Source organism: Neoarius graeffei, chromosome 25 (assembly GCF_027579695.1).
Source record: "Neoarius graeffei isolate fNeoGra1 chromosome 25, fNeoGra1.pri, whole genome shotgun sequence".
In the NCBI taxonomy this organism is placed as follows: domain Eukaryota; kingdom Metazoa; phylum Chordata; class Actinopteri; order Siluriformes; family Ariidae; genus Neoarius; species Neoarius graeffei.
Window position 1 is genome coordinate 32364621 of NC_083593.1, and position 23861 is coordinate 32388481.

General features: G+C 41.3%; 1 protein-coding gene across 1 annotated transcript in view; it reads left to right on the top strand.

Moving 5' to 3' along the window:
• slc25a1a (solute carrier family 25 member 1a) overlaps positions 1 to 20927 on the top strand; it is a 30696-nt gene extending 9769 nt beyond the window's left edge. Inside the window, exons 2-9 of the mRNA XM_060909477.1 lie at positions 6994 to 7101; positions 7289 to 7388; positions 7475 to 7613; positions 7865 to 7949; positions 16536 to 16640; positions 16747 to 16862; positions 16967 to 17040; positions 20489 to 20927. Of these exons, the coding sequence (XP_060765460.1) occupies positions 6994 to 7101; positions 7289 to 7388; positions 7475 to 7613; positions 7865 to 7949; positions 16536 to 16640; positions 16747 to 16862; positions 16967 to 17040; positions 20489 to 20603 (842 nt within the window). The 3' untranslated portion in view covers positions 20604 to 20927. The remainder of the gene's footprint in view (positions 1 to 6993; positions 7102 to 7288; positions 7389 to 7474; positions 7614 to 7864; positions 7950 to 16535; positions 16641 to 16746; positions 16863 to 16966; positions 17041 to 20488) is intronic.
• Positions 20928 to 23861: the final 2934 nt, after the last annotated feature.

Here is a 23861-nt window from a genome sequence, read left to right on the forward strand (position 1 = left end):
TGATTTGAATGCCGCGGGGGCATCATCTATGTACGACGACCTGCCTTCTCCACTCCCACTTGCCATTTTTGCACTTGCCATCCACACTCCGCTGTCACTTCAATTCTTTCGCGCAGGGGTGATAGCGTTCCGGCGTACCGCGGCGCCGGAAAAAAAAAAAAATCTAGTTCGCCCATTATCCTGTGTCATTCTGAGATGCGCAGATAGACAGTAAAGGGAATTCCGAATTCCCTTTACTGTCTATCTGTGCATCTCAGAATGACACAGGATAATGGGCGAACTAGATTTTTTTTATTTTTTATTTTTTCCGGCGCCGCGGTACGCCGGAAATCCGGCGCGGCGCCGGAACGCTATCACCCCTGTTCGCGCGAAAGAGAACCACGTGGCTTCATACGGGCATTCGGCTTTTTTTTTTTTTTGGCGAACGTCTTAAATAGGGGTACCGCGGTTTATACGCGTATTGCACCGCAACAGGTGTATCGTACGGTTCGGTTTTTTTCCCATAACCATGCCAAGCCTAAAACACACACACACACACACACACACACACACACACACACACACACACACACACACAATTGAGTGGTTTGATTTCTTTTGTGCTGTTCTTATCAACGGTTTGTTGAAAAGTTTATTGTTCAGTGTGAAAATATTTGTGTTGAAAACATGTTAGTAATAATATTCTTATGCTAAACAAATGTAACAATTATTGAATAAAAGTAAGAGAAAACATTCTAAAAGTTGATGTTTCTTTACATATTTTGTAGCGTTGTCTGTGGGTTTGCAAAGGGGGTCCCTGGCTAGAAGCTAATGCTGTTTGGGGGGCCTTGGCATGGAAAAGTTTGGGAACCCCTGAATTAGATGACTTCTGAAGGCAATCGATTGCACTGGATTGTATTTAGAGGTATCAGAGTACAGGGGGGCTGAATACTAATGCACACCACATTTTTTTTCAGATTTTTATTTGTTTAAAATTTTGAAGACCATTTATCATTTTCGTTTCACTTCACAATTATGTGCTACTGTGTTGGTCTATCACATGAAATCTCGATAAAAAATTTAAGTTCATGGCTGTAAGGTGGAAAAATGTGAAAGTTCAAGGGGTATGAATACTTTTTCAAGGTACTGTATAGACTACTAATATGGCCCTTTTCCACTACCCTTTTTCAGCTCACTTCAGCCCGACACGGCTCGCGTTTCGACTACCTCAGAGCGGCGCGACTGGGCTCGCTTCAGCCCTGCTCAGCCCCCAAAACTCGCACGGTTTTGGAGTGGGGCTGAAGCGAGCCAAACCGAGCCGAGTGGGGCTAGGGGCGTGAGGAGACACTCCCCTGTGCACTGATTGGTGAGGAGGAGTGTCCTCACATGCCCACACACGCCCCGCGAGCACGCTGGGATCTGTAAACACCGTAAACCCGGAAGAATAATAATTATGAATTACAAGAATTTCTGAAGCCTTATGCGCCTCGCCTCATCTATACGCTCTTGCCAGTATCTGTTGGCGTTGTCGGTGACAACAAGCCACAGAACCAAGACCAGCAACACTAACGACTCCATGTCCTCCATGTTTATTGTTTACTCTCCGGGTCGTGAGACTACCGCTTAAAAGATCACTGATGTCACTGTTTGCGCCGCCTAACGACATCACGTGACGTCCACCCACTTTCACTAACTCCACCCAATGTGTCCACTAGAGCTGTGCAATATGTCGTATTTTTATCACGATATCGATATTGGTGTCAAACGATATCAAAATTCATAATATTGATAAACTATTTTTTGTCATTTGTTGAAAGGGACGTGCACAATATTTCTACAATGGCAATAAAACAACAGTAACATTGATGTGACAGTAAGGTAAAACGAACCCTTCTGTCCCCTAAGGCACACCGTAGCCTTGCATACGTCATCCATTCTACTCCCGCGATATCTCCGCAACAGTAAAAAATCAGTTCTTCTGTTTTCATACGTGTCGGGTGATTTGATATATTGATTTCTTAATATGTTGTTTGATTTGCTTGCTAATAGTTATACAATTAACATATATTTGCGTCATATTTTTGGATGTGGGACTGGGTAATGTAAAAATGGCATCTACGGAAGAAAACAAGCACAACAATATTAGCACATATCCAGCTTGCTAGCTGTGTTAGATGTGTTAAACCGTGTGGATTTAAGTGGAATAATTGCGAGTCGTCCTGTGGTCAAGGCAGCGTTTTAAGGTAAGGCAATTTGGTTATTAATGTTGCCCGCCGCGGCATGTTTACTTGGGTTCATTTGATTTTGACTTGTGCATCTGCAGCTAGCATCATGCTTTGAAGTAGGTTCTGCTAAGGACGGGTTTATTGCGCGATGTAGACGGACTCAGATGTAATTACATTGTTTTTAAAATTCTGTGCGCTTAAAACGGTGTCCCCCTGCTAATCATGTAGCCCTAATCATGTGTTGCTTTTACTTTTCTTAATGGCGAGTGAAATATCTCTGCAAATGGTATTTCAGTGCTGACATGCCAAAAAGATAGCGGAGTCCACATTTGGAAGATGAAGGAAGAGAAGCCTATTTTCATGTATGTTAATTCTTAAGGACTTGTCTCTATATTGTGCGTGTTTAATGTTGGTGTCTTAACAACACACAAGCTTACGTTGTAGTGTGTGTGTGTGAGAGAGAGAGATTTTATCCTTTGCCGGCTACGAGCCAGTGTGGACGTTACGCAGTAATCACTGGTAATACCAGCGCTGGCTCCATCCTCTGTGATCGGAAATGTTGAGTGAGGAGAACGTGAGCCTTATGCAGGCTATAGACCTATGCAAAGTACGCGCTTGCACAGTAAATAGTTTAAGTAAAAGGCGTTTCAGGGTACAACGGGAAGGGTTGACAGGTAGCCTATGAGGCCTGTACTATAAAAATGTGGCCCGGTGCCTCAGGTGTTGATGATCAGGGCTTTAAAAAAAGGTGTATAAATATCGTTTTAAAAATCGCGATATCGATATTTACTGAAAAAATCATGATATTGATTTTTTCCAATATCGAGCAGCCCTAGTGTCCACCCACTTCCAGCCAGCACGGTTCAGCACGGTTGTAGTCGAAATGCAACTCCAACAGCCCCACTCAGCTCGACTCAGCCCAACTCAGCCGCATTGGTAGTGGAAAAGCGGCATTAGCTTTCCAATTAGCTTTTACCAACAGCCTTTTTAAAGGCTATATCCTTGCATATATAGCTAGCCTTCCAGCACTGCTATTGCAGTAATAATTTAAAAGTCTTTTTAAAGACTATTTTAGCCCTCTTTTCTCGCTTTAAAACTCCATTTAAATCCGATCTTACCATCTCTCTTTCCTAGTTGTCAACTAACTTTCTCCTTTGCCTACTTGTCAACCTCCTCTTTCTCCTTTCTTTAATCTTTCTCCTACTTTTTTCTCCCTTTCCTCCACCTTTTTTCTTCGATTAAAAAAAATAAGGTCCAACACCGTATCAGTTGACTTATATTTTAACTTAATTACATTAAGCACAGTTTGTAGATTGCTCATTTTAGCGGCGCAAAGTCTGGTGGTAAGGTGCTAGCATTCTTAGCTGAGCAAGTCCCTTTGCTACGTTCACACTTACAGCATAACGATCTTTTATTGGGTTAATAAACAATATGGACAAATTTCTAATTCGTGAAAAAAGAGCTGGTCCCACTGATGCACCAGTTCCCAAAAAAAACCTCTGCAAGTATGACAAGTTATTTATAATACGTTTTTTCTGTTACTGGCACACTGGAACTACGTCTGCAATGTGCCGTTTGTGTGTAGGTGCTTGCCAGTGACAGCATGAAACACCTGTCTGCGCTTAAGCAGCAGTTAGTTTCTTATTTCAAGGAGAACTACTGGTCATTTTCATGGGTTCGGGACCCGTTTATTTGCACCGCAAACGATTTGTCACTGCAAATGCAAGAGCAGCTTATTGAGCTGAAGAGTGACCGCAGGCTGAAGCACCTTTGTAGCACCTGTTCTCTTACATCCTTTTGGGTAACACTGATGCAGGAGGACCCCTAGCTCTGTGACGCTGCCTTTAAAAATTCTCCTACCTTTCGTGTCAGCATACTTGTGTGAGGCAGGCTTTTCAAAACTGACCGCGCTCAAAACAAAGTACCGCAATCGTGCACAGATTGAGGATGACCTGAGGCTGTGTTTAACTAAAATTGAGCCGAGAATTTGAGAACTCTGCCAAACAAAGCAAGCTCATGTCACACTGAGACATTCATTAACACTACCTCTGGTACACCAGTAGAGTTTGTTGGTTTGTTAGCAACTTTGCAGAAAAAAAATGTACAGACGGATTTTCATGAAAATTTTATTAGATGTGTGTCTTGGCCCAATGAAGAGCTTAAAATTTTGGAGGTGATCTGGAACGGTCTGGATCCAGAAATTTTGAAAAGAATATAGGGCAAAATTTAACATTTTCAGTCTCAGACTGTGTTGTCTAACATTGTAATAATACACAACAATAAAAAACAGCCCAATACTAAAGTAATAGCTGATCTATCTTTTTTTTCAGGGGGGCTCAAAGTACACTTGCTACGGGGGCGATCACAAATGTTTGAGACCCCCGTTCTACAAAGAAAAGAAGGGAAAGGATATGTTTCCGAACCATTACAATTCCATTATAAGTAATGTGTAAATATTAGTGCTGTCAAAAATGTCGCGTTATTAACGCGTTAACTTGATTTTAACGGCGATAATTTTTTTTTATCGCGAGATTAACGCTCTGTGACATGATGTAGGTTTTTCATAAGCTTTTGAAACTGCCAGGAACTTGGAACAGAGACTTTGCTTAGAAAAACGATAGCAGCTAGACTGTAATGCCACGCCACGCATAGCCAGAGTCCTCTGCCCTCCCCCGAAGAGCCACGGTGCTCGGCTTAGGTTTCGTTTTCCCATCGGCGGCTCCAGCCTAACTTTGCAGTGGCTGTGACAAGACGTGTTATGCTCTGCAATAAAAAAAAAAAAAATTGGTACAACCAGTGTTTGAACTATGCCGATATTTTCGGGGGGGTCCCTTTTTTTCCCTTGGGGGGGGGGTGCTTGCGCTTGTCTCGGAGCGCGGCTCTCCATCGCACGCTCACTTCGGATATGCAAATGCTTCCCGTTACACACGATTGCTATGTCAATAAACATCATTTTGCCAATATTTTAGAGACCCCCCAACATTTCCCAAATCATGTTTTCAAGGGATCTCATGTCTGTTTCAGGGGATCTCGGATCCCCCGAGTACCCCCATAGTTCGAACGGTGAGCAATAGGGCTGTGCGATGTCCCCTTAATTGGCATCGACGATGTTTACAGTGCAAACATCATGATGGACGATGATATCGTGGGCGGGGGGGATTTTAATACCACGTTATTAAATATATTATTATTATTATTATTATTAAAAGTATTAGATACTCATCCGAGGCTTTGGCACGTAAAGGGAAAAAAAGCGCTAGGTGATGTGGAATATTTGGCCTTGACAACGGATATGTGGTCCAGCTGCAACATGATGCCCTACATGTCAGCTACCGTACATTATGTGGACCGAGAGTGGGCAATGCAGTCCAAATGCCTGCAGACGAGTTTCATGCCAGAGACACATTCAGCGGACAATTTAGAAGACGCATTGCGCGAGACACTTGCCGAATGGAAAATAGAGGAGAAAAAGATTGCCTGCATAACAACGGGGCGAATATTGTCGCAGCCATCAGGCAATTGAAATGGCCGAGGTTAAGTTGTTTTGGGCACAATTTGAACCTGGCCATAACCAACTCGCTTGCGCAACAGAGGGCCAGTACAGACCGAGCGTTTGGAGTTTGCCGAGCAGTCAACACTGCGTTTGTGCACAGCTGGCTTCGGAGAAATTAGCTGCGCAAAGCGCAGGTGGAAATGAACCTCCCCGAGCACTCACTGATCACGGCAAGATATTAATCTGCTCTAACAATGAAAGACTAGTATTCAAACTATGAGAAGAAACTACACTTAAGCTATTACTCATTGTTTATTTACACCATATCAATTGAAGATGCGTTTCGGCCTTTAGTGCGCACTTGAACGCGCTAATTTTTCCAATTTATTAGTGTTTGAATTATTGCACCAGCTTTTAAAATCATGATTTAATATTTTTTTTTTTTTTTTTTTTTACTGTCTTTACATTTATCAGAATCACCTTCATTCTTCCATTTGGTTTGACATTATGGCTTAGAGTGGACCATTTTGTGTCTGAAAGTAGGCCTATTTACCAGATTAAAGTTATTTGACTTCTGCCGAAGTCTGCGCTTCACTGCCGTTTGATAAGGTGAAATATTTCCTGACTGAAGTCATTAATAGTGGCTATTTGTTTGAACAACATGACAAATTTTACATTAAAAGTATAGTGTAGGCTAAAAAATGAAGTCGAAATTTATTATTAGTAGCATACTGTATTTGTGTAACCACGTTATGTTCACTAGCACGTCCCTGCACCATAGCCTACGTGAACAAGCGGTAATAGGATATTACTTTATAATGAGAGATATATATATATATATATATATATATATATATAAAACAAAACTAACTAACTAAACTAACAAAAAACTAACTTTTTAGGTTAAATAGGCCCAGATGATACCGTATATGCATGTTTATGACAGGAGGGGGCGTGGTATCACGATGGTGACTCTCCATCGTGATGGATGACCACCATCGTCGATGGACGATGGCATCGTCTATCGGCACAGCCCTAGTGAGCAAGCCCATTCACTTTTTTATGCTGATAAGAGAATTACAATGGTTTTTCATGTGACAAAAATGTGCGATTAAATTGCGATTAATCGCGAGTTAACTATGACAGTCGCGACATTAATCGTGATTAAATATTTTAATCGCTTGACAGCACTAGTAAATATATTTTCCGGTTTGTTGTTTGTGACAATCTGCCATCTTCTACAGAGAGTAAGTTTAAAAAAAAAAAATAAAAAGTCTCAATTTTCTTTGTCCATAGGTGGCATTGCAGGAGGTATTGAGATCTGCATCACCTTCCCGACAGAGTATGTGAAGACTCAGCTGCAGCTTGATGAGCGGGCAAATCCACCTCGTTATCGAGGGATAGGTGACTCTCTCTCCCTCTCTCAGCATTCTGCTTTTAATAATGAATGCTTGGGACTAGACTGAGCTAAATGCACAGTGAACATTTCGGTACTAAAATCCAGCAGTTCAATAATTGACTGGGGTATTGATGGCTGTACTAATTTAGTCATTCAAACCTTGAATTTGAGGATTATAAAATGTGTGCTTAGGGGACTGTGTGAAGCTGACCGTTCAGTATCATGGTTTGAGAGGGCTGTACAGAGGCCTGAGCTCACTACTCTACGGCTCCATCCCAAAGTCTGCGATTCGGTAAGAGAAGCAGTGTGAAATGCCTCCTAAATCCCCTTACGTTGTCCTTTCTTTTAACCTGCTTCCATCTGCTTATTTGATTACAGGTTTGGCACATTTGAGGTCCTGAGCAACCCAATGAGGGATGAAACTGGTCGCCTTGATAACACTGGCAGCTTGCTGTGTGGCCTGGGAGCCGGTATCGCTGAAGCAGTGCTGGTAGTCTGTCCAATGGAAACCCTGAAGGTTTGAGGAAGGAACACATTCTGTTTAATTTGAACACAAGTTATAATCTATTTCTTACCACATGCTTTGCAACACCACTTTGTTATTCCAAGAATTATTTCATACTGTGATTGGTTAGATGATAATGTCTCTTCATTAAAGAATTGCACAATGTAATGCATTATGGGACACGTTTTTATGAGGAAATAGACATTAGAATAAAATGAAAAGGAAGAACTTGCCCTAATTCAAGGGATTTGGTGCTGTCCCAGGTGAAGTTAATCCATGACCAGTGCTCTCCTCGTCCACGGTACAGAGGCTTCTTCCATGGCGTGAGGGAAATAATTCGTGATCAGGGTAAATGTTGGACAAAGTCTAACTCTATTTGTAATCGTTCAGGTTTTTTTTTTTTTGATGTAAATGTCATTAGTGCGAACAGACCTCAACATCTAAGGTCCATATCCATATGAACAAAAGATCATATTTGCAATAGCATAACTGTACAAAAAAAAAACAACCTATGAAATGAAAAACGAACTCCAAATATTCAACTAATCCGATATGTAATGTCCTGCTAAGGACTGTAGTTAGTTTCAGCAATCAGTCCTTGTTTTCCCTTCAAGTTACTGTTGCTGCTACTTACAAACGCACAGCCAGATGTGGTGTTAAAAATTCCAATCTGCCTGTTATTATTAGTCACACATCTGATAAATTGGATACTTCCAAGTTAATCACCATTATAGAACTTCTAAAAGCTCTGACTTTGTGAAAAATTCTGTTCTGTGTTTTCACAAAGCTTATATACTTTGGAAAAAATGTGCCACTTTAACGCTATAAACTGTTCCATTTGGATACTCTGGTAGAATATACAGCTCTGGAAAAAATTAAGACCACTGCAAAATGACCCATTTCTCTGGTTTTAATATTTATAGGTATGTGTTTGAGCAACATTTAAAGTTTGTTTTATTCCATAAACTACTGACAAGATTTCTCCCAAATTCCACATAAAAATATTGCCACTTGGAGCATTTGATTGCAGAAAATGACAACTGGTCAGAATAACAAAAGATGAAGTGTTTTCAGACCGTGAATAATGCACAGAAATCAAGATCCTATTCAGTTTTAAACACAATACTAATGTTTGAACTTGGGATGAGTTCAGAAATCAACATTTGGTGGAATAACCCTGACATTTTCACAGCTTTCATGTGTCCTGGCATGCTCTCCACCAGTGTTTCACGTTGCTCTTGGGTGACTTTATGCCACTCCTGGTGCAAAAACTCAATCAGCTCAGCTTTGTTTGATGGCTTGTGACCATCCGTCTTCATCCTGATCACATTCCAGAGGTTTTCAGTGGGGTTCAGGTCTGGAGATTGGGTTGGCCATGACGGGGTCTTGACCTTGTGGTCGTCTATCCACACCTTGATTGACCTGGCTGTGTGGCATGGAGCATTGTCCTGCTGGAAACCCCAATCCTCAGAGTTCAGGAACATTGTCGGAGCAAAAGGAAGCAGGTTTTCTTCCAGGATAACCTTGTACATGGTTTGATTCATGTTGTCCTTCACAAACAAAAATCTGCCCCATTCCAGATTTGCTGAAGCACCCCCAGATCACCACCGATCCTTCACAAAATTTCACAGTGGGTGCGAGACATTGGCTTTGTAGGCCTCTCCAGGTCTCCGTCTAACCATTAGACGACCAGGTGATGGGAAAAGCTGAAAATTCGACTCCTCATAGAAGATGACCTTACTTCAGTCCTCGACAGTCCAATCCTTACGGACTTCTGGGCTCATGCTAGCCGCTCGCATGTCCGCAAATTGCGAAGTCTTATTCCAATTTGCGAAAAGAAAATCATCTGTATTCGCATAAAATGCGAAAGTCATTTAAAGTTTAAGCAAAATCCATCAAACAATTGCGATTTCTCAAGATAAACAGTACCTTTCAGGGCCTGAATTTGGGTGCGGGATTGCGGGTATCGCGCTTTTTTTTTTTTTTTTTTTTTTTTTTTTTTTTTTAATTCCCGCACCTTTAACGATTCTAATGCGAGAGATTCCCGCACACATTACTGCATTGCCTGACAACGTTAATCTAATAATGGATCAGTGTAAATGCGTGACTACCTTCTGTTCTCAAGGTTACTTGAATTTGACCCTCCTTTTACTGACTGACCCCCCGTAGCCTACTCAGAAAAAAAACAGCAGACACAGACAGTTCACACAGATACAGCGTGCGCACTCTTCCTCTCGGACTTTCGCTGTAAAATACATGGACTGCTGGCTAAAACGTACAAGTACAGTGGCAGAAGTTTCCCCTGCTAAGAGGAAAACTCCTGAATCCGATGGTGGTAATAGCAGTGTGATTGATACCGTTGAGAATACTGCTGAGAATACACAGGACGAGACAGCTAACATTAACGTCGACATTGCAAAGGGGATTAGATCAGAGCATGGCTATAAGAAAAAATTTTCAAGGAAAAGCAAAGGACACTGATGCTGACAAAAGGGATGACCACTAGGAGAAAGAGTAGGAAAGACTACATATGTACAAGAATCCTGCACTCAGCAAAGATGAATTGTTCAGTGTTGAGAACAATGATTTTTTTTTAAATTAAAGATGGCATATGACACAGGAGACAGGGCTATATGGTACAGTGGGGCAAAAAAATATTTAGTCAGCCACCAATTGTGTAAGTTCTCCCACTTAAAAAGATGAGAGAGGCCTGTAATTTTCATCATAGGTACACTTCAACTATGAGAGACAGAATGGGGGGAAAGAATCCAGGAAATCACATTGTAGGATTTTTAATGAATTAATTGGTAAATTCCTCGGTAAAATAAGTATTTGGTCACCTACAAACAAGCAAGATTTCTGGCTCTCACAGACCTGTAACAACTTCTGTAAGAGGCTCCTCTGTCCTCCACTCGTTACCTGTATTAATGGCACCTGTTTGAACTCGTTATCAGTATAAAAGACACCTGTCCACAACCTCAGACAGTCACACTCCAAACTCCACTATGGCCAAGACCAAAGAGCTGTCAAAGGACACCAGAAACAAAATTGTAGACCTGCACCAGGCTGGGAAGACTGAATCTGCAATAGGTAAGCAGCTTGGTGTGAAGAAATCAACTGTGGGAGCAATTATTAGAAAATGGAAGACATACAAGACCACTGATAATCTCCCTTGATCTGGGGCTCCACGCAAGATCTCATCCTGTGGGGTCAAAATGATCACAAGAACGGTGAGCAAAAATCCCAGAACCACACGGGGGGACCTAGTGAATGACCTGCAGAGAGCTGGGACCAAAGTAACAAAGGCTACCATCAGTAACACACTACGCCGCCAGGGACACAAATCCTGCAGTGCCAGACGTGTCCCCCTGCTTAAGCCAGTACATGTCCAGGCCCGTCTGAAGTTTGCTAGAGAGCATTTGGATGATCCAGAAGAGGATTGGGAGAATGTCATATGGTACGATGAAACCAAAATAGAACTTTTTGGTAAAAACTCAACTTGTCGTGTTTGGAGGAGAAAGAATGCTGAGTTGCATCCAAAGAACACCATACCTACTGTGAAGCATGGGGGTGGAAACATCATGCTTTGGGGCTGTTTTTCTGCAAAGGGACCAGGACGACTGATCCATGCAAAGGAAAGAATGAATGGGGCCATGTATCGTGAGATTTTGAGTGAAAACCTCCTTCCATCAGCAAGGGCATTGAAGATGAAACGTGGCTGGGTCTTTCAGCATGACATTGATCCCAAACACACCACCCGGGCAACGAAGGAGTGGCTTCGTAAGAAGCATTTCAAGGTCCTGGAGTGGCCTAGCCAGTTTCCAGATCTCAACCCCATAGAAAATCTTTGGAGGGAGTTGAAAGTCCGTGTTGCCCAGCGACAGCCCCAAAACATCACTGCTCTAGAGGAGATCTGCATGGAGGAATGGGCCAAAATACCAGCAACAGTGTGTGAAAACCTTGTGAAGACTTACAGAAAACGTTTGACCTCCGTCATTGCCAACAAAGGGTATATAACAAAGTATTGAGATGAACTTTTGTTATTGACCAAACACTTATTTTCCACCATAGTTTGCAAATAAATTTATTTAAAAATCAGACAGTGATTTTCTGGATTTTTCTCATTTTGTCTCTCATAGTTGAGGTATACCTATGATAAATTACAGGCCTCTCATCTTTTTAAGTGGGAGAACTTGCACAATTGGTGACTGACTAAATACTTTTTTGCCCCACTGTATAAGAGAATTCTGAAAAGTCAACAAAGACTGTTGTCATGTTAACATTCTATATGTGGACTGAAACAAAGTTTGTAAATTCATTCAGTGTTAAGAACAGTTTGATAGTGTTTTCTTATTTTAATTGTAGACATTAAACAGAGGACAGGGATGATCAGATCAGACATGAGAATAGAAAAATGATATAAAAGTTGATAAAGATGATATAAAAATGTTATAAAAGGAAAAAGCAAAGGTCACTGATTAAAGAGATGGTCACTAAAAGAAGAGACAAATAACACAAACATAGTTAAGAGAATCCTGAAAAGTCAGCAGACTGGTTTGTTAGATTTTAATTTAGACTTGTCAATAAATTCATTGAGTGCTATTAAGAACAGACTGATTTTTTTTTCTTTTTTTATAATTAAACGAAGCAGTGACACTTAAAGAATAGTGCATGAAGACGAGGAAGAAGCAGCTGTGTAAAGCAACACTAAGGAGGTTGTAAACTTAGCTTAACTAAAAGGCACACAACCTTCCAAACTCTTCCTAGAGCCTTACTTGCACTGCTAGAAAAAGGCTATTGGTGTTTGATGGCATAACAGTCAGTCAGCAATGTCATGCTGTAAAGGATCTCTTTCACTTTGTGGTGGTTTTCTACCCTCCACCCGAAACTGAACAGTCCATATCTTAGACGGCTGGTGGGAATAATACTTGCATTTATCCATCCTTTGTCTGACAATGCTATCCAAATTTGGAGATATCAAAATGAAAAGTCTACTAAAAAGGATACCTCAAATGGTGACAAAAGGTTACATACTGTAGAGATTTTCAATCTGAGTAGTGGCAGAAGGTAAGACCTAAGCTATTTAAGCCCACAATTGCGTTCCCCACAAACTGTGTAAATCCCCCCCCATTTGAGTCACTCAGTGCGTTTACATGCACATCCAAATCGAGCTACTGTCGGTAATCGAGCTAAGGGTCCCAGCAGGGGTGCCAGAGAAATCCAATCCTACATGCACACAAGGAAATCGAGCTATTGTGTGAAGTACATTTGTGCACCCGAGCCACAGGTGGCGCTACACGCCCCATCGTGTTGGTACACTTCCGGTTGTCGTCATGAAGAAGAGCTATTCAAGAGTATAAACAGTTATCAGCAGTGTTGCCAAATACTGCTGACGTTTTCCAGGCCAAAACCTGTTCAAATCTGCCAAAATGCACTTAAAACCGCCCAATCTGGCAACACTGGCAGTTCCATGTTCACAAGTTCCGTGCTCAAGCTATTAGGCTTGCTCTAACAGACTGTATGGCTACAAACTGTCCTGCGCAGACCACTGTTTTGTAAGACAACTTATTTTGCACAATTGTATATTTTTCTAAAGTCCATTTTTTGCTTACAATTTAACTTGTCTTAATACACACACAAAGTTCAATTGCTTTTTTATTGACATTCTTCAGATGTTGGACACACACACACATATATATATATATATATATATATATATATATATATATATATATATATATATATATATATATATATACAAAAAAAAAAAAATTATATATATATATATATATATATATATATATATATATATATATATATACACACACACACACAAATACAATGACTTGTTTATGTACACAATTCACAGCTGTGCAACAGCTGTACAGATGTATTTGGTGATACAGTAAGTGAGCTAAATTTTAACAGTGCAAACAATGCCACAAAAAGAAAAGATTCATGCCGTTGTCATGATTCATTGTCATGCCGACCGAGGCTGTTGCGTTTCCCGCTTGTGGTCTCGTCACTCGTCACTTCCGGAAGGGGCAGTGCTGAAGTAAGTAGCTCGATAGGGTTTACATGCACTAAGTAGCTTGGCTAAAATCGCATAATCTAGGTCTTGTAGCTTGATTACGAGAAATCAAGTTCGGTTCGATTTCAGCCGAGCTAAGGTGTATCCATGGCATTTAGAACTTCAATTTCAGTCGAGCTACGGCAGAAATTCGATCTTCTCTATGTGCATGTAAACGCACTGACTGAGGGGGGGGGAATTCCCCCCCATTCTGAAAAATGAAATTCAGGCCCTGCCTTTCGTGTCCATCTTCTATGTTTGTTCTGATTTATAACCAACCCCCCTGAGTTTCGAAGCTTCTTATTGGTTGACCGCAAATTACGTCTTCCAATAGCATCGGACCTTACATATAAAATGATCAATTTCCGAGTTGCGCTGATAATGTCGCCAATTCTCGCTCATTAGTGAACAAGATTATAGCGAGGTTTGTTTAAAATAAATTATCCGACTTTACATATGACACAAACTTATCTAAAAAGTGAGAACATATTAGAATATTCTGTTAGCTTTCTCAGTTAGGGATAAAAACACGATATAACCATTCTAAAGACGTATTTTCTACATATCAACCCTGACAGAACTTTGGAAGAACTCACAGATGAACCAGGATATATCGACCAAGTGTACCTTGTTTTCAGAGCGTTTTGACGCACATGGTTCAAAGTTTTGACTGCAAGTTTCATTTGAGAAATTAATGGTGAATATAGTTATATTTGGGTTATGAGATTAGTTTATAAGAAACAACCATTGATTTTAACTCCCTGAGCTCCCTTCATCCTACCCATAAAGACACCCCCCTCCCCCTAAACACACACACACACACACACACACACACACACAGAGATCCCAATTATACACACACATACATACCCACACAGGCCAGTCAGCATACTATAGAGGGTGACTAAGGGCTAAAAGGTGCATAGATAGCAAAGAATGCAAAGCACATCACACCAGATCTCATTCTCATCTCATTATCTCTAGCCGCTTTATCCTTCTACAGGGTCGCAGGCAAGCTGGAGCCTATCCCAGCTGACTACGGGCGAAAGGCGGGGTACACCCTGGACAAGTCGCCAGGTCATCACAGGGCTGACACATAAACACAGACAACCATTCACACTCACATTCACGCCTACGGTCAATTTAGAGTCACCAGTTAACCTAACCTGCATGTCTTTGGACTGTGGGGGAAACCGGAGCACCCGGAGGAAACCCACGCGGACACGGGGAGAACATGCAAACTCCACACAGAAAGGCCCTCGCCGGCCCCGGGGCTCGAACCCAGGACCTTCTTGCTGTGAGGCGACAGCGCTAACCACTACACCACCGTGCCGCCCTCATCACACCAGATGTTAGATATAATTTATAATGAAAAATATGGACTCCGTAAACCAGATTAAGCGGGTTAAGTTAAACACACAATTTCATTACATATATACAGTTGATGAAATGATCAAAATAAGAGGATTCAAGAATAAATAAGCATGCTATGAACATAAATCAAGAACATGGAAAGACAAAGGCAGGAAACAAGCTTGCAAACACTATTGAAACACCAACAAACTACAATAACAATTCATTTTTCAATATTCTGTCAGTGCAAGAAACCTTTTAGAAGTATAACATATCTTGCTAAAAAATTACTTTGCTAAAAAGAAAATTGTTCTTTTAGCATTTCTTGCTCAGCGAAATTGCTAAAGAAAAATTTGAGTCTTTAGCACTTTTTGCTAAAACAATTTGGGTCCTAGAGTGAACACAGGACTTTAGCAAACCTCAGCCTGGCTGCTCTTTGCTTCTCATTGATAAAGCGCCCCCCTCCGAGCTTTGCAAGACTTCAACCCTGCCCAGAGCAGCCCGTTTCAAACTGTCCTTGTCATGCACTTAATCCCAGCTGCCACTTGCCATTCTTTTTGTAGGTCACTTGATCTCATCCTGTGGTTGTTGAGTGACATTTGAAGGAGTTGACTATCATCCCGGTCAGTGGAGAGTCGTTTTCGCCCTCTGCCAGTCTGTAATTTTGTCCCCGATGTCTGTCTGCTGCTTGACCTTGTTCTTATGAACTGCCGTCTTTTTAAATTTTGCAGATGGAAGTAACCTGATGCTCACTGTCCCTCTGCCAGTAAAGCCAGAACTGAACCCCTTCTTTTTCTCACTCACAAGAATAACTTTATTCATCACACGCTTTTGAAATTCCTCTCTGCATTTAACCCATCTGAAGCAGTGAATACACGCACATACCCAGAGCAGTCGGCAGCCATGCTAACAGCGCTCAGGGAGCAGTTGGGAGTTAGGTGCCTCGCTCAAGGGCACCTCAGCCCAAGGCTGTCCTCATAACCTAACCGCATGTCTTGAATTGTGGGGGAAACCGGAGCACCTGGAGGAAACCCACGCAGACACGGGGTGGGGAGAGACATGCAAACTCCACATAGAAAGGCCCCCGCCAGCCGCTGGGCTCGAACCCAGAACCTTCTTGCTGTGAGGCGACTGTGCTAACCACTTACACCACTGTACCGCCAACCTTTCTTTTTAACTTGTCATGGTGAATAGATATTTTTATATTCCAATTAAATTTAAGGTACTACTAGCACTATTTTTGCCATCCAGACTGGTCCTATTGCAAGAGAATAGTGATGACCACAGCAGTGGTTTTTATATTTTCTCCTCATGTACCTTGTTAAGTAAAATGAGGTGTGCTTGTGTTGGCATTCCAGCACAGACACTGGAATGAAATGGCTGCCATACATGGAGATGATTTTTAAAAATTTAAGTGGTCTCTTAACTTTTTTTCCAGAGTTGTATGTTAAATCATTACTGTATGGCATTTGAAGTTTATGCTAGAACAGACGGATCTGCTTTACTGGCAGGTGTTCGTGGTACATACCAAGGGTTGACTGCTACAGTACTGAAACAGGGGAGCAATCAGGCTATACGGTTTTATGTCATGAACCTTCTGCGCAATTGGTATAAAGGTAAGAGATGAAACACAATTGTAGTTTGTTATTCACTTTAATATCAAGGGACTGTAATGATCAAATGGACAAAATAATAGAATGAGACTCTTGGCATCGTTTCCAGGTGACGACCCTAGACGCGAGATACATCCACTAGTCACGGCTATATTTGGGGCAACTGCAGGTGCAGCAAGCGTCTTTGGAAACACACCTTTGGATGTGGTAAAGACCAGGATGCAGGTATGGCATTACAGAATAATTGAGTTTTTATTTATTTTTATCAAAATGAGTCTCTTCAGCCTGTTGCTTCACTATTCTGTAACTTGTAACTTTTTCTGTTGTAGGGTCTGGAAGCCCATCGTTATAAGAACACGCTAGACTGTGCTTTCCAGATACTAAAGAATGAAGGCCCACAAGCGTATGTACTTTAAAAAAAAAAAAAAAAAAAAGCTCTTTTTCCCTTGTTTCAACTAGACATGCTGATTTTGAATTGCATAATTAATGTAACTTGTAGCACCTTTTGAATTCTAAAATCTAATTCAGAAGGACAAAGCTGATCAATTTTCTGTAACAGCAGCTCTATTACTGGCTGTAATGCAAGTCACAGGTTTATATTAATGTACACTTTCTAGTACATTTATTGTTTCTATAGTAACATTGAATGTGATTTAGCTCAAACTTGGACATACGCAGAGCCTTTATTTTTAAATAAATTTCTGAGTGGATGGTATCTCCATCCTTGACTCTTGTATGCGGCGTGATTGGGAATTTAAAAAAAAAAAATTTGAGGATTAAAATCGACCGCAAAGTTGGCATTCGAGCTGCCCTGCTGAGCCAGCCAGACCTGGGTGGGTGATGTCACGGCGGGAACCGGCGCTAGAGACCAAAGCCAGACTCGGCAGGCGAGAGTGGTTGCAGTGGCCTCTTCTTTTGGATTTATGGGAGATTCTTCGGATTCCTCAGATAGTAATACATTTGACTGTGATAGTCCTGAAATTGGAGTGTGTGTACATGCTACTGCTATACACGTAGAACCGTATCAGTTCGAACCATCGGAAAGTGAATCCGATAGTAACACGTCGGCCACGGAGGCCCCCACCTTACGAAATAAAGCCAGAGAACAAAGCCGTCTAGAGAATTGGACGGAATTGAACTGACAGTCTCATGTGACTCTCATTAAAACAGGATAGGTGTTATAACTTAGTGGTGCTTGAAAGTTTGTGAACCCTTTAGAATTTTCTATATTTCTGCATAAATATGACCTAAAACATCAGATTTAGAACTTGTGTGAAAAAGTAGATAACGAGAACCCAGTTAAACAAATGAGGCAACAATATTATACTTGGTCATTTATTTATTGTGGAAAATGATCCAATATTACATATCTGTGAGTGGCAAAAGTATGTGAACCTCTAGGATTAGCAGTTAATTTGAAGGTGAAATTACAGTCAGGTGTTTTTCAATCAGTGGGATGACAATCAGGTGTGAGTGGGCACCCTGTTTTATTTAAAGAACAGGGATCTATCAAAGTCTGATCTTCACAACACGTGTCTGTGAAAGTGTATCATGGCACGAACAAAGGAGATTTCTGAGGACCTCAGAAAAAGCGTTGTTGATGCTCATCAGGCTGGAAAAGGTTACAAAACCATCTCTAAAGAGTTTGGACTCCACCAATCCACAGTCAGATTGTGTACAAATGGAGGAAATTCAAGACCATTATTACCCTTCCCAGGAGTGGTCGACCAACAAAGATCACTCCAAGAGCAAGGCGTGTAATAGTTGTCGAGGTCACAAAGGACCCCAGGGTAACTTCTAAGCAACTGAAGGCCTCTCTCACATTGGCTAATGTTCATGAGTCCACCATCAGGAGAACACTGAACAACAATGATGTGCATGGCAGGGTTGCAAGAAGAAAGCCACTGCTCTCCAAAAAGAAAATTCCTGCTTGTCTGCAGTTTGCTAAAGATCATGTGGACAAGCCAAAAGGCTTTTGGAAAAATGTTTTGTGGATAGATGAGACCAAAATAGAACTTTTTGGTTTAAATGAGAAGTGTTATGTTTGGAGAAAGGAAAACTGCATTCCAGCATAAGAACGTTATCCCATCTGTGAAACATGGTGGTGGTAGTATCATAGTTTGGGCCCATTTTGCTGCATCTGGACCAGGACGGCTTGCCATCATTGATGGAACAATGAATTTTGAATTATACCAGCGAATTGTAAAGGAAAACGTCAGGATATCTGTCCATGAACTGAATCTCAAGAGAAGGTGGGTCATGCAGCAAGACAACGACCCTAAGCACACAAGTCGTTCTACCAAAGAATGATGAAAGAATAATAAAGTTAACGTTTTGGAATGGCCAAGTCAAAATCCTGACCTTAATCCAATCGAAATGTTGTGGAAGGACCTGAAGCGAGCAGTTCATGTGAGGAAACCCACCAACATCCCAGAGTTGAAGCTGTTCTGTACGGAGGAATGGGCTAAAATTGCTCCAAGCCGGTGTGCAGGACTGATCAACAGTTACCGGAAATGTTTAGTTGCAGTTATTGCTGCACAAGGGGGTCACACCAGATACTGAAAGCAAAGGTTCACATACTTTTGCCACTCACAGATATGTAATATTGGATCATTTTCCTCAAGAAATAAATGACCAAGTATAATGTTTTTGTCTCATTTGTTTAACTGGATTCTCTTTATCTACTTTTAGGACTTGCATGAAAAACTGATGTTTTTAGGTCATATTTATGCAGAAATACAGAACATTTCTAAAGGGTTCACAAACTTTCAAGCATGAAACATGCATTTTCACTGATAAAATGTAAAAGGCTAATTAATCAGATGAACTGAGAATCACATTCTGAAGCAAATTAAAAAATTTTATATTTGTAACTTAAATATACAATACAAGTTACATATATTAATCTAAATGCAGGTAAACGAGTGGTTTTATGTAACCAAATGAGAGTCGCATCTTACCCGTCTGTGATCTCGCTTTTTGAAGGCCGAGCTTGTGGCCGATTGTTTCAAAACAATCTGACTTTCGGTTCTTCGTTCATTCGCTTGTTCCACCCAAGGGTGAGTTATTGCTGCTGAGGCAAGCATATCCAGTGGAGAAATCTGAGTGGGCCAGTCGTCTTTCTCCATAATGAGTACTCTGCCATTACTGCTCGGCTCACACTCTGGGAGAACTGGTGCAACTGAACTAACTTTCCTTTTCTTGTTTTTCTTTTCCTTTAATTATTGGTATTGCACCCTCTTTCAATACGGGCTTGTAGCCAACGCTCCTCAACAGATCAGAGGTCTCGTACGAGTCATCAGTAAAATGTGCAGAGCAGAGGAGAGACCACTTCAGAGGTGCCCAAGCCGTGAATTTCTCGCAAAACGCGTCCAAATCTTTGCAGTTTGAACATTCTTGGGCCATGAATGCAACACAAATCCACCTTCTGTCGTGTTGCTGCACCCGCCAGCAGCACGTCTGCGTGACATGGTGATTAAATTAGCTCAAAATGGAAGCTCGAAGAGCTAACTGCAACTGTTTTAGTATAGCGGAAATGGCGAGGAGACCAATTAGCCTTCCTGCTGTGACGTTACAGATGTCACGGTCATTCACTCAGATCGCTACCTATATGAATCCCTTTTAATCGTAAAAATTACTATATTAGGTTTATTACTAACACTTAAAACTACTCCTGTTTCATTCTTGAAGTCTCAAGGCATTTATAAACAAAAGTGAAGCCGTGGTTCTGCGCATCTCCTTTAAGATTGCAGGGGGTTAGAGTTGAGAACCCCTGGTATAACTGTAATGCCACATGCATAGTCTTGACTTTTCACCATTCTAGCTTTGTAACCCAATTTTCTGTGCTGCAGGTTTTACAAAGGCACGGTTCCTCGGCTGGGCCGGGTGTGTCTGGATGTCGCCGTTGTCTTTGTCCTGTATGAGGAGGTTGTAAAGCTTCTGAACAAAGTCTGGGAGACAGACTGAGGATGTTAACGGCCTGCTCTGTAGCGAACGATGACTAATGCAGACACAGTTGGCAGTGTCACTCATGACGAAGCGGACTGTTCCACTGACTGAGTGCACTGGGTTAGGCAGCCATCTGCATGAGAAGGACCGTGGAGAATTCAGCTCACAAGTGGTGTTTTGATACACAGCATACTACTAAAGGTTTTGTCTGGAACATAGATGCAGAGTATTATTGAGTTGCATGTTTTTCACTTCCTGCAAAACCATGCAACTACTTTCACTCCCATCCTCTTACCTGTCGTAATCCACTTGTGTGGCAAACCCCAGTGTACACAATTCCCTTGCCCTCAGTTAACTTGTCGTATAGATCTTAAATCTTTTTCTATTGATTTGCACTGGGGGGGGATAAATAAAAATAAAACACAATAAATGATTGTTTGGATGGTTTTTTTTTGGCAGAATTGGTATTTCCTTTTTATTTGTAGCCAATTTCATTTTGACATTCAAGTTAAGAAATGGAAGGCAGTGGAAAAATGGTATACTTGTGGTTTCTCAATGTTTATAACTAAAATTAGTGTTTTAACCTATTGCTAAAGTATGGAATCTACACTAAGTAACTTTAAAAACGCACATTGATAAAACTTGCTGAATTCGTGCTGAGTTTATCTCAAGAAGAAAAGAAATATATCACAATGGAAAAATAACTTCGTTCCGCCCGAATAAGTTCCAAATCTGTGCTCAAATCAGAATTTAAGGGAGTTGTACTCAATAACGTACAATATGACTCGGGTAGTCAATGACATGGACAGGCTTTAATTTTCAAACAAATTTTGAAATAGGGTGAGTAGCACAGTCACTCGGGAGGAGCTCGGAGTAGAGCCGCTGCTGCTCCACATCGAGAGGAATCAGCTGAGGTGGCTCGGGCATCTTTTTCGGATGCCTCCTGGACGCCTCCCTGGGGAGGTGTTCCAGGCATGTCCCCCCGGGAGGAGGCCCCGGGGAAGACCCAGGACACGCTGGAGGGACTATGTCTCTCGGCTGGCCTGGGAACGCCTCGGTGTTCTTCCCGAGGAGCTGGCCGAGGTGTCTGGGGAAAGGGAAGTTTGGGCTTCCCTGCTTAGACTGCTGCCTCCGCGACCCGGTCCCGGATAAAGCGGAAGAAGACGAGACAAATTTTGCATACACTGTACACACACAATCTTGCCTATAAATACCCGGGGGAAATGATGGGAAAATTGTCATTATTGAAGATGCCACGCCTAAGCCAAAATCAACATGAACAGGCCATCGGGATGTTGCGTGCCGGAAGTACACAGACAGAGGTCGCCCGGCACTTCGGTGTTCATCATTCGACCAGTTCCCGTTTGAGTCAGCGTTACAGACAGACAGGGAGCACCAGGGATCGTCCACGCCCTGGTCAGCCTCGAGTCACGACGCCAGTTCAGGATCAGCACATCAGGCTAGCTCACCTCCGTGACAGATTCCTGACACCCTCAGTCATTGCTGCTGAGACCCCTGGACGACACAGACCCAGAATCTCCAGCATGACGGTCCGAACATGGACCGACTGTCACTTTGAATTTTTTTATTGTGAATTAATTCTTGAGTTTGACAATAAATGTCCTTTATCGATGTTTCAAGATGTGTGTGCATTACATACAATATCATAAATTTCAAATATATGCATGGATCTAAAGTGATCTCGTGTTGAATTCCATTGTGCATTTTTAAAGTTACTTAGTATATTTTGTGCCAAAATGTTCATACAATACTTTTGAAATATCAAACAAAAACGACAAATCAAAATGCAAAAAAAGTCAATTTTTTTAGACTGGCAAACAAATTATTCGTGTAATCGTGCAAAATCAGTCCATTTACTCTTCAGAAACCTTTTATTTTTGTTCCGCGTCTTTCTCAGTTTTGTTTGACGTAATTTATTTTGGTTGCGATTCCAGCTTTCTCGTTTGCGCTCCCTGACTTTTTTTTGCTTGCAGTTTTGGCACAAACTCGGAGCCTAATCTAGGGCGCGTAATACGCGATAATATGCGTTTTTTATCTGTCTGTCGCACATCCACTTTTTGGGCGCGAGAGTGATATCGCGTATCTATTCATTTTGTCGCGCATTTATAAGTAGAGAGCGTGTAGTCGCGTTTTACTGAATCTTGTGCGTATCAATTTGTCAGCACCCGCTAGCAAGCACTGCGGTAAATATAGCGTTGTTTACACACCAATCGGAAAATATCGGAAAGGACCGAAGTATTCCGAATGGCTTATTTAGCGGGTAAAACAGTTTTGTGAACTATTATATCCAATCGTTGGCGTCGTCTTGCGGTGACGGCGACAAACTACCTTCCGCCTTACTTCCGTGTATACGTTCAAGAGAAGCAGCATGTGCGCAGTGTTGCCAGATTGGGCGGTTTTAAGTGCATTTCTCGTCAGCAGTATCTGGCAACATTGCATGATGTGAGAGTCAGTGTTTATATAGGCTTAAATTTTGTTACTGAAAGTGTGTTGTGTTTACAGTGAAGGACTGTGTGCACTTTTTTTTTTTTACTTAATACAAGAAATTAATGGATGCCAACATTTTTGCCAAAATGGTATTTTATTTTCCATTGTTTAGGCAGCTTCAGCATCATACCGTGAGATTCTGTTAATTTTTTTTTTCTTCTATGAAGCCTGAGCCATGTTTTATTAGTTTGATTATTGTTTAATTTAGTCTTCAGGAGAGACTGCCTGCACGCAGTACTAGTATTAATAGTTTTTTTTTTCTTACATGAAAGCTGAGGCATTTATATTATATTTTAAGGTAACTTCATGTTGTGCTGTGAGGTTCCATGCACTTTAACTTTTGAACCAACAGGAGCGTTTGGATAAGTAAAGCCTATTTTTCTGCATTTTTGTAGTCCTGGTAATCTTACACATTCTACATGATTGCTAGGTTTTTTTTTGAGTAATTTGTTTTTTTCTTGTTGAAAGTTCAATTTAGTATTATGTTAATGATATTCTAAAAGTAAAGATTAATAAAACTGTTCTGTTTATAGATGTACTCTTAAATATCTACCAATGTATTTACTTATTTTTCTGTCCCCACTAACTGGAACAACTGAGGGATATTTTTACCCATGTTAATATTTTCTGTCCCCTGCTTCTACAACTAGTGAGGGATCTGTCCCCTATTTTCAAATTCCTAGATTAGGCTCTGAAACTTCGTGTGGGTGGGCTGTCCAGGAATGCATTCCCATTGGGTAACTTGTGTTTGACTTACAGCTCCGCTCA